This window comes from Hemitrygon akajei, chromosome 7 (assembly GCF_048418815.1).
Source record: "Hemitrygon akajei chromosome 7, sHemAka1.3, whole genome shotgun sequence".
NCBI lineage: Eukaryota > Metazoa > Chordata > Chondrichthyes > Myliobatiformes > Dasyatidae > Hemitrygon > Hemitrygon akajei.
In genome coordinates, this window is record NC_133130.1 from 157,641,826 (window position 1) to 157,653,904 (window position 12,079).

The window sequence follows — 12,079 nt, forward strand, 5'->3', positions numbered from 1 at the left end:
CTTGCACAAGAGGAGAAATTTTTGCTGAACTAATAGGTAAATGATACTTCAACGCACATGCCCATATGAGAATAGTTTGATTAGATCTTCAAAGTTCAAATTATCAAAGCACATGTATGTCACTATATACAACCCTAAGATTCATTTTCTTGCTGTCATACTCAAATCAATGAAAAAAATCAATTAATAGAATCAGTAAAAGACTGCACCAACTTGTGCGATCAACCAGTATGCAGTAGACAACAAACTATGCAAGTACAAAAATAAATAATAACAATAATAAATAAATGAGCAATAAATATTGAGAACATGAGATGAAGAGTCCCTGAAAGTGTTCATAAGTTTTGGGAACAGTTCAGTGATGGGGTGAGTGAAGTTATCTGCTTTTTATTTAATAGCCTGATGGATGAGGAGTAATAACTGTTCCTGAACTTGGTGGTGTGAGTTTTGAACGAGCTGAGCGAGCCTGAGGCGACCCGGGGGTTCCATCAGCAATCTTGAATATGGCATTGGAGTGATTCTTAGCCACACAGTCGTAAGTGTAAAGCGAGTAGAGCAGGAGCTAAGAATACGCCCTTCTGGTACACCCGTGCTGATGGAGATGATGTTGCCAATTTGAACTGACTGGGGTCTGCAAGTGAGGAAATCAAGGATCCAATTGCACAAGGAGGTGTTGAGGCTTAGGCCTTGAAGCTTATTGATTAGTTTTGAGGGGATGAAGTATTGAATGCCAAGCTGTAGTTGATAAAGGTCATCATGATGTAAGCATCTTTGCTGTCCAGATGTTTTAGGATTGAGTGAAGAGCCAATGAGGTGTCATCTGCTATGGACACCTTCACCATCAGCCAAATTTCCTAGGGTCCCACCTCTTCCCTAAAATAGATACCTTGGTCCCAGTTTGCACTAGAAACACTGGAGCCCTCTTGGTCCTTCAGCCCTGGCTGATTCTTCAGGTCCCGTCCCTTCTGCGAGGCTCTTTGCACCTTCGTGTGGGACAGCCTCCCAAGCCCATTTGAGTTGGCTCCCTGAGGTGCTGTACTTTATGAGTGAATGGGAGCAAGTAATCTGATTTAAATGTGAAATGTATTCTGAAAGATACAGGATTTCATTGGAATGAAGAAGGTACATTAGTGCATTCCTAAAATTCTGATCTTCATCTTGCCTGCTGAGTTAAATATATTACCGTTATCCCTTTGTTTTGATGCTCGGTGTTTCTTTTATCACCTGGTTTCCATGTATCTGTGTTACACTTGGGGAAGAGTGGAATTACACAGCCTGTATAATTAAATTCAAAAGGATTTTTTTTGGTCAAGATAAGAAATTGTTCAATTTCTTATTTTGTGCTTGCAGGTAAACTCACCTATGAATTCAGTAAGCAGCACAGAGGATGTGAAGCCACCTTTAGGAATCAATGGCGTGCTTAAGGTGCCATCTCACTCCTCAAATTGTCCGGTTTCGCTCACTAAACACATCTGTGCCATTTGTGGGGACAGGTCTTCAGGTGAGTGGATGTTTCTAGTCATTTTGACATTCTATTTCTCTGTTAGTTCAGTTGTCACCAGTTGACAGATTTGCTTGAATTTTCCTTTTAAAAGGGCTCAGCTTAAAGTTAGTTCTTTGTTAATACAAATGTCTCTGTCCAGTTACCTTTTTGTCTAGCAACATACAAGGCTTAGTGTTGAAAAGGTTCTTCTGACACCTGAGTTACAATACTGCACAATGAATAATCTGTGGAATGGTCTGGCCCACTTTGCCTCAGTGACTGGTGAGCTATGTTCACCACCTTCTTTACTGCACTTATGCATTGTGGCATATGGGTATCCAAAGTTGGCTCTTATCCACAAGCCTGTTGGACGTGCAAGCTTGTTCCACAGTAAAGCCTCGACAGTTGATTAAGCCTTGCCTGAATACTGATGATCAAATTGTCAAAAGATTTAAGAATATTTGGGCATTCACCACTTTGAACAAGAAGACATGGACGTAGAAGCAGAAGCGTTTGGCCTGAAGTGTTTGGCCTATAGAGTTTACTGTGCCATTCCATCAGGGCTGTTGTATTATTCCTCTCAAGCACTGTCTCCTGCCTTCTAATCAAGAACCTATCAACCTTTGCTTTAAATATACCCAATGATACGGCCTCCATTACTGACTGTGGTAATGAATTCCACAGATTCACCACCCTTTGGCTGAAGAAATTCCTCCTCATTTCTGTTCTAAAGGGACGTCCTTGTGTCCTTTGAACGTGTCCTGTGATCCGAGACTCCGCCATTGTAGGAAGCATCCTCTCATCTACTTTAACTAGGCCTTTCAATATTTGATAAGTTGCAACAATATTCCCCCTCATTCTTCTGAGCTCCAGTGACTAAAGACCCAGTGCAATCAAACACTTCTCATACACTAACACTTTCATTCCTGGATTATTCTTGTGAACCTCCTCTAGCCCCTCTCCAATGCCAGCACATCCTTTTTAAGATAAGGTGCCCAAAAGTACTCATATACAATTACAAATCAATCATGCTATTTAATAAAATATGGCATTATATATAAAAGATGTAATATAACAACACTCAAAGTTAAAAATGATTGCATTTTAATATATTAGGTGATTAGATTAATTGTTCAATCCATAACTTGACTTGATCGACAAAGTGAAACCTTCTCCCTCACAGAGCTATTCCACTCTGTCAAAATGAATTGAGTAACTGCAAAGGAACTGCCAAATGATGGCACTCTGCCATTGGATTCCATTGCTGGAATGGGGCCAGAGTGATAGTGGAGAGACTGTCTGAAAGTTCACCATTTCTTTCTTTACATAAGTAGTCCTCAAGGGATTTAGATTATTAGTCTATCTTGTGTGCCAGTGCTGGATTACAGCTCCCAGTGTAAAGTGTGAGGCTGGAGACACATGTTCCTAATACAAGAAAAGCACTCATCATGGAATCAGGGTCAGGCTCTGATTGGAAGCCTCAATTTGTTTCAGCATATGTGAAGAGTAGGTAGTAGAACTCTCCATGGAATAACAGAACAATTAAATGCAGTGGAGGCCAGTTGAGTTGTGAGCCTGTATATTCTTTGAAAGAGCTAACTGCAGCATCCCAGGGTGAGTACTCAAGTGTACGTGGCACAGCTGGCTGGCGTGTTCAGAGTCATTTTTAATCTCCCACCCTCCCAGTGCCCCCCTGCTTCAAAACATACACCATTCTCCTTGTACCAAAAAACCAAGGTAGCACGTTTGATCAATTGCCATTCCGTCGCACTCACCTCAATCCTAAGTAAATGCTTTGAAAGGCTGGTCAAGGACTACGTCTGCAGCATGCAAGCAGCCACATTGGACCCCCTACAATTCACCTACCGACACAACCGATCAACAGACGATGCCTTAGCACTACACCATCCTCACTCACCTGGAGAAGAGGGTTGCCTATGTTAGAATGCTGTTCTGGGACTGCAGTTCAGCATTCAACACCATAATTCTCCCCAGGCTTGACAAGAAGCTCAGAGACCTTGGCCTGCACTCTGCCTCCTGCAGCTGGATCCTGGAAATCCTGTCAGATTACTGGCAGGTGGTAAGGATGGGCACCCTCACCTCTGCCCCTCTGACCCTCAACACCGAAGCCCTCCCAGGGCAGTGTCCTGAGCCCCCTCCTCTACTACCTACACACCGTGTTGTCACACATAGCTCCAATCTGGTGATCAAATTTGCAGATGACACGACATTATTTCCAACAATGATGAGACAGATAGGGAGGAGAAATCAACGACCTGTCACAGTGGTGCCAAGGAAACAACCTCACCTTCAATTTTGTAAAAATGGAGGAGTTGATCGTGAATTACAGGAGAAACAGGGACAGACTAGCCCCTATTGACATCAATGGGACTGTAGTTGAGAGGGTGAGTAGTTTCTAGTTCCTTGGAATACACATCACCAAGGATTTGACCTGGACTGTACATACTGGCTGTGTGGTGAAAAAAGCACAACAGCACCTCTTTCTCCACAGACGTCTGAAGAAGTTCGGCGAGACTTTCTACAGGGGCACCATCGAGAGCACCCTGACTTGCTGGGTCACTGCCTGGTATGGAAACTGTGCTACTGTCAATCGCAGGGCACTGCAGAGAGTGGTTTTGAACAGCTCAGTAAATCTGTGGATGTGAATTTTCCTCTTCAGAACATTTACAGCAGCAGGTGTGAAAAAAGGGCCCAGAGGTGCATCAGGAACTCCAGCTACCCCAACTACAAACTGTTTCAGCTGCTTCCGCCTGGCAAATGGTAACGCAGCATTAAGACCAGGATCAACAGTCTACTGGACAACTTCTTTCACCAGGCCAACAGATTTATTAATACACATTGATCTGATTGCCTATCTGACTGTACATACATGGAAATGAAAGAATTATGTATACAATCTTGGTGTTAGTGCAGTATCCTCCCACATTTCCCTTCCTTATTACTTGTACGTCACAACGGAGATGCAACATAAAGATTTTTACTCCCTCATATTGTGAGATGAATGTAATAAATAAAATAAATTCTAATTCTAATTCTAAAACTAAACAGCCCTACTTGTCGGTTGTTTTTTCTTAAAAGATAAATTTTTCCATTTAAGTTATTAACCATTTCCTCGTGTGTAAAAATATGAACAGTGTGCTGTGGGACTTCTTGATCTTGGTTTAAAAAGTGAACAGAGTACAAATGTTCCCAAAGTTGCTGATTGTCTTTTTGTATTAAATCTCTCTCTGTAGGTTGAGTTGATCATGTTGTGTTTATATTCCGTAATTTCATACATAATTTTAACATTATTTCCTCTCAATCTTTCAGGCAAACATTATGGTGTTTACAGTTGTGAAGGTTGCAAAGGATTCTTCAAACGCACGGTGCGCAAAGACCTTACCTACAATTGCCGTGATAACAAGGACTGTATAATTGACAAGCGTCAGCGTAACCGGTGCCAGTACTGCCGCTACCAGAAGTGTCTTGCCATGGGGATGAAGCGGGAAGGTATGGGCGCAGACTTCAGAGGTGTGTCTAGTTAGGCTAAGGGATGTGTGCAGGGCTCGCTCTGCGGAGGCTCTTGGTGACGTGCAGCTTTATTGCAGAATAATTAACACTGAAACCACCTATGCAGCTCCACGGTGCCACCAGTTGTGTAGTTTGGTTCTTTCATTCCCCTCAGTGCCCACTACGAGACCCTTGCTCTGGCTGGTCCTGGAGTTGGACGTAACTTAAAGAATGGAAACGACACCAATGATGCCTTGATGTCAGTAAGGGTCTGCAATAAAATTGGAACGTGGGTGGGAGCTTGATAATCAAAGCATAGCTGGATCTTGACTTCACCAAATTTCAGAAGGAATCACAGGGTTGTGATAAGTGGCTAGAACCCTGGTTGATCTGCCACTGTCTAGGCTGGGGATCGAAAGCCAGTAATCGAGAGCAGAAACTCTGGTTGACATTTTCACTCATTCTCAGGCAAAGAGCTTTGCTGATTTTGCATTGACTAAGACCAGCTCAATACTCATTGGTCAAGAACACCTTCCTGTGTGATATAGGGCTCATTCTCCCTATTTAGCCAGTAACTTGTTTGCATTTCGTTTTTCTGAAATTGTTCTTTTCCCCCACTGTTTTGGGGAAAGGACCCTGACCTGATTCTGACTAATCCAAGGATTTGTTCTAATTTTTAAATTTTACTCGATCACTTCTTGGCCTCCAACTCTTTGCCATCTGAGAGTTGTCCTTGATTTTCTGCTCTGGAATGAGGGTCTCCGATTTGGGCAACAGATATGCACAAATAACGGGCAATGACTCCCGAGTATCATCATTAGAATTCTGTTTTTAAAATAAGTCCTCAAATATTGAGTGGAATATTGTTAAGTAGTAAAACCTGTCACTGTTTGGAAACTGGGCTGAGGAGGGAGGTATCACTGGCACTCTGTTGGTGCCCCTTGTGTGGTTTACTGACAGTGAACACATTCGGTAATCCAGCTGCTGTTCCCATTGCTGATGCACAGACAGGCTCCGGTACCAAGTTATGGAGATGTCATTGTCGAAGGTGAATATTGAAACTCTAATTATCTGTTGTAGCTCTTTTTCAGTAGCTGAAGTTATTGACTTCCACCTCATATGCCTGGCAGGCCTCATTTAATCAATTGTTAACACTTTCATGTCTAGTAACCAAGCTTACAACAAAGATTTGCAGGTTTCAGACTGGCTGCTGGTCCATTCCAGAGTTGCAGAAATTTCATTTTCTGTACTTGTCTCCATTATTGGATATGTGAAGTACAACAACTGGCTTTAAGGGGAACACTTTCTGTGACAACATGACTTTACTGCTTCATAACCTGCTAGTGGAGAGCATATGTTGTTCTAGCAATGAACCCTGTAATGTCAGGTCACTGAAAGGTCACTTAAGCAATCAAATATGTGTGATTAATTGAATTTTAAAGCATGAGAACAGATTATTTGGCCCAGTATACCTATGGTGCCACTTTCAAGAGTTTTCCATGCAGATCTGTTCCCTGGGTTTTTGCCCAAGGTCCTGCAATTCTCAAACATTTTTGAAATTTGGCATTAAATCTCCCACTACCTTTTCAGGCAGTGGATTCCAGTTCATTAAATGTATTATGAAAAATGTAATTTTCTTCATCTTGATGGTCTTTGCCAATTGTTTAAATTTGTCTACTCAGGTTAGTAATTTTCCTCCTGGTGAAACAGTTCTGCTGTGATACAGCACAATGGAGAATTATTGGGTCTGTTGTGGCTAAGTTAGCATTTTAAAAGAAGTGTTATCTTTTTATTTTTTCTTCATGTTCCTGCAGATTAATTCTCTTTGAATACATATGCAGATGTTCTTCGAAGGTTTTTCTGTGGATCTGATTCTATCATCCTTCCAGATGATTCATTGTGGGATCTTTACAGCAAGGTTCTCATCTTGTCCCTGCTTGTTTAACCTTTTGTTTTAAATCCATGACTTTTGTTGACTGTTTCATTCTCCAAGCACAGCAGGTTTTCCCCAAAAGCTGTTGTAATTTTGAATACTTTAAACTTGTCTCCCAACCTTCTGTGCTCAAAGAAAAAAATTCCATCACCTTCAATCTCATTAAGCAGCTGATGACTCTCACCTACATTTCTTCTCTTCCTTGTCCTCCTCTGCGCTCTCTCCAGTGCTTGGACATCCTAACGTTTGTGTTCAGAATTAAGGCCTAACTGTTGGTTTGTAAGGATTTACCAAGAATTCTTCGTGGCACAGCTTTATGGTGTTATAGTACTTCAGTAGCTTGCAGTGGTTGATACTGGTCTCATAGATACATCAGACCCTTATTTTGAAGGTGTGATGGCTTCCATAGTTAACCAGTCTGACAGAGCTTGTTGGGTCATGCTTAAGTGTCCAGCTTGCAGTGAAAATTGTGCTGAAAGTGGTGTGATGATGGGGAGAATTGCATAAATTTTCCATCAGATAGTTTCAGATTGAGATTAAAAGATACACATTGAATAGTGCAGAGAGAAAAAATGGGGGAAAGAATGAGACTTGGACAGACTGACGTTAAGGTTTCATGTAACTGATGAAAATATTTCAAATTTTATAATTGAGATTAATTGACAGAATGGATTAATTAAGGAACCAAACAGAGGAAAAACAGCCATTCCTAATCAAATTGTGACATGCCTCAGGAAGTTGGTCAGAGTTTCATTAGAACAATTTGTATATGTTATTTAATGAAAGTCAGTACTTGCTGGCTCAGCGCCAAGGATCTACAATCTGAAGCAAGTTACACATTTGATGAGGGTTCGACTGGGGGCCAAATCGAGGACCAGACAGTGAAACTACAGCGTGGGCCAGGAATGCGAGGCTGGCCAACAGTGTGGAAGTGCATGTGGGGCAGTGTGGCTGGAATGGAGAATGGGTCGCCTTATTAGAGGGCTGCAGCTAGTTTGGGGGAACGGTATTGTCAGATATCGATGAAGGAGTAGCAAGCTGCAGTGAAGATGTTTGTTCCTGCCAGTTGCTGACAGGCTGGTGAGAAAGAGCAGTCGGCTGACGCCTGAGCCAGAAGCAACTTCCTGAATCAGACTGCCTTGTGCCAACCAGCACGTAACAGCAATCAACACAGGAAACTAGAAGGCAGCCAGCACAGGGCAACAGTGGGAGCCATCGAGGAATTCCCGATAGAGGGTCCAGAAATGCTGCTGCAGAGGGAGGCTTTGGCAGAACTCCATAAGATAGAAACAGGGATAGCAAGTGGCCTGTAACATGGCAGTGCTTTGTATGTAGTGCCAGAGATGTCACTGCTGAACATCTGACAGGCAGTGTTTGCAAATATATCTTGCCTCATGCTGTTTCAAAATGGTTCATGCAGAATTAATTAATGCAGCAATAGTGAGGAGAGGAAATCCAGCTATTTTAAGTACAGATAACTGAATCAGTTTCTGTGTTGTTCTTTTTGGGTGATGTATTGGTTAGAACACACACTGGCTGCCCCAACAGCATGACATTGCTCTTAGTTACAGGAACAGAGAGGAGAGTCTCAGGGTTATGACTTTGACCTCTGGCATCTCAGCACTGTTTGTGAAAAGGATGAGGAAAGCGAGGAGGAGAGAAGTATACTAACGGGGAATAGTGGTGTGGATGGGAAGGAGAATACTGGGCAGTTTGTTGATGTTTTGGGAGTGTTATAGGAACTGGATACTAGTGGAGAGGGAGAAAGCTGACATTTGTCGGATGATATCAGTGGAGAAGGAAAAAGATAGCAGTGATGAAGAGATATTGGTAAAAATGGATGGGGAAATGTTGACAGTGATAAGGTCATTCTGATGGGTGGAGAGAATGCTGACGATAGGAGATGGGTGTTACTCATGAGCTAGCAAAAGTGATTATTTTTATTTGCTAAAGTTTTGCATATTTGTTAAATTCAATTATTTCAAGGTTCTCTTCAGCTCTTTCAAAGCACTTCTCCTAATTTATGCAGGATTCCATTCACTTATCATACCATCCCATAGAATAAAGCACAGGCCTGTTGCCTGCAAATTTTCTTTGTTCTGCCCCATTGGAATTTTAATTTATCGTTCTTGTTTCCAAATCCATATTTGACCTTGTCTCTTACGTAATCTCCTCCAGCCCAAATAATCCTCAATGAACTTTGCACTCCTTTAATTGTGGGACCTTGCCATAACCCAGTCTTAATTGCTTCCTTAATGATGGCTGTGCCTTCAGCAGCGTTCTAATTTTTTTTACAGGTGTGCAGACCAAACATTATTCTGAGCAAGGCCTGAAAACTACACAACACTTTAAATTTTTTTCCCTAGTATACGTATTGTGAATATTTAGAATGAAAGTTGAAAAATCACACATAATACTATGCAAAAGTCTTAGGCAAATATATATAGCAAGGGTGCTGAAGACTTTTGCACAGTACTGTAGTAATGTTGTGTATCGCACTGTACTGCTGCCACAAAAAGAAATCACGACATGTAAGCGATGATAAACTGGATTCTGATGTGGGGTTCTACTGTGGACTGAGTGGGAAGGGAGCAGGGAGGGGGGAATCATGATTAGGGAAAAAGGAAGGGGGAGGAGTGGGAGCGGGAAGCACCAGAGAGACTTTCTATAAGGATCAGTAAATAGATTGTTTGCAATCAAATGGCCTTGCCTGGTGTCTCAGGGCTGGGTATGTCTGTACTCGTGCTACACCTGCCTCTGGCACTCCTTCTCTACCATCTGTACCATATCCCTCCTGTGGCCTTCCGCCCTCTCCATTCCTAGAATCCTTTGCTCCCATGATTTACAGACTCGCTCTCTGCTCCACGTTGACAAATACAGTACTGTGCAAAAGTCTTGGGCACCCTGGCTGTATTCATTCATTATGTGCCATTTCACGTGACGAGAGTGATCATGGTCTTGACCGTGATAGTTGTTGGCAAATTTTTCTACAGAAGTAGTTTGCCATTGCTGCCTTCTGGGCAGTGTCTTTACAAGATGGGTGAATCCAGCCTTCATCAATAATCTTCCAAGATTGTCTGTCTGCCATCAGTGGTCGCATAACCAGGACTTGTGATATGCACCAGTTGCACAGATTACCATCCACCACCTGCTCCCATGGCTTCATGTGACCCTGATCGGGGGGGGGGGGGGGTGGGTGCAAGCAGGTGCTACACCTTGCCCAAGGGTGACCTGCAGGCTAGTGGAGGGAAGGGGTGCCTTACACCTCCTTTGGTAGAGATGTTTCTTCGCCCCACTACCCAACCTAGCTATTTATATGTGCCTAATACTGTTGCACAGTACTGTACATGAATTTATTTATTACTTGAGGGGTATAATGAAATACAGAAAAACAAAGAAAATCTTTCAAGTTTTGTAAACTTTTTTTTGTCTGTCTTTATTACAAATCCATTGTCTATAATCACGTTCAGATTTATTTCGCATCTAATGTAAGATACATCTTACTCATTGGATCATCAAGTGTTCCACTCTAGTCTGTTTCTGAATTTAGATTTGATTGAATTCATAAGACCGAATCCGTGTTTGCAGTCAGCGCTAGAAACTTGAAATGTTACAATGATGTCAATAAGAATTGACAGTTTTTCAAATTCTTCGTTTCTAAGCATGACATTCAACATATCAGTAAACATCTTAATTGAACTGGCCTTGACTTTCTCAGAAACGACAAATTTGAAATCACAGCATTGCTGTGATATTTTTGAGGCAATGCTTTTGTCAAAGTCTGTGATAGTAGATGAAATTTTTTTTGTCAGTTGTAAACCATTCTCCTTTACCAAATTCAGAATTGACTGTGTTTTCAGCAGCAAAAGGATCAAAAGCTTGCCATTCTCTTAACTCCTTCTCAGGAAATCTAATATCCAAATGATTACACACACGTTAAATGACTCAAATAATAGACACAATATTGATGTCACAACTTAGAGATGCAAGCAGATCTTTCACTTCGTCATTCCAATAAATGGTACTGCCAAGATACTGTGACCACAATTTTCTATTTTTTGCTTTTGCATACTGCATTGCTTCAATTGTAATTAAACAGCTTTTCTGCAGGGATTTACAAAGAGATGCCAGATCTTCTAAAAAGTCATTAAGGATAGTTAATGCTACCAGGTATTGTGGATTGGTTAAAATCTTAAAGCAGTAGTTGCTGATTGGATTGTTCAATTCATTAATTTTTTCTTTGCAATACTTGATCAAAACTTCTTCACTAAAGCAATAATGGCAGAATGTATTGACTCATAATTAATAATGGTATTTCACAATTATGTTAAGATTACATTCAATGTTACATTTGCATAATTTCAAAATTATATTAACATTATGTAAAAGAAAATTCCAGCTACGCAACAACAAAGGCTATATGTGTGGGAGCATTTCAGTTGCTGCACGCTGTGCATGCGAGAAACTTAGAGGGAACAGTGGCCTTCGGATGTCCAGAAGCAAAATTAAAATTCCTTCATTGTGTTCCTTCTCAAGGCCATGCTAGAACTCACCTTTGAAACTTTTAGTTATCTACATACCTCAAATCTTTTTACGGTTTGGTGAGAAATTTTGTCTGGTAATCTCCCTTTGAAATGTCTTGGGATTTTTTTTGCTATAAATATCTGAAATTCTAACTTAAAATATGCTAAAGATCATTATTTGGAGTAACCTTGTCATTTTGGCTGCTCCCTTTTGAGAGAATGCAGTCAAAGCAGCTCCACTCTGTGAAGGCTGATAACGAAGTGAGTGATCATCAAATTGCCAGGGGATACTGGAGACTGATGGAGAGTGATAGATTAGATCAGGATGATGGGTGTGGCTAAATTATTGTGGATAGGTTTGGACATCCCTATTTAGCTTCATATTATTTATAGCCAGAGATCAATTTATACAGGGGAACTTGAGTACTTCCTCGTTAAAACCCTGAAGGAACTTCCTATTGCCCCACCTGTGCTAAAAAATTTTTTGGTGCATGCCTATTGTCTTTCACGCCACTTTTAACATTTCAAATCTATGTTGAATTCCCCTTGGGCTCTGTACATCCTTTACCAAATACTGTAGAGTCATTCTAAGTGAAGTTTAATGCAGTCAGCCTGGGAAACCGGAGTGCG

The 12,079-nt window shown here is 41.4% G+C and overlaps 1 protein-coding gene across 8 annotated transcripts in view; it reads left to right on the top strand.

The window, feature by feature from the left end:
- LOC140731053 (retinoic acid receptor RXR-alpha-A) overlaps positions 1–12,079 on the top strand; it is a 121,882-nt gene that overhangs the window by 85,335 nt on the left and 24,468 nt on the right. For 7 of the 8 annotated variants that reach the window (XM_073052269.1, XM_073052273.1, XM_073052272.1 and 4 more), the window contains 2 exons: positions 1,351–1,501; positions 4,814–5,014. In XM_073052269.1, coding sequence (XP_072908370.1) covers positions 1,351–1,501; positions 4,814–5,014 — 352 coding nt within the window. The remainder of the gene's footprint in view (positions 1–1,350; positions 1,502–4,813; positions 5,015–12,079) is intronic. The other variant, XM_073052276.1, reaches the window with a different exon arrangement.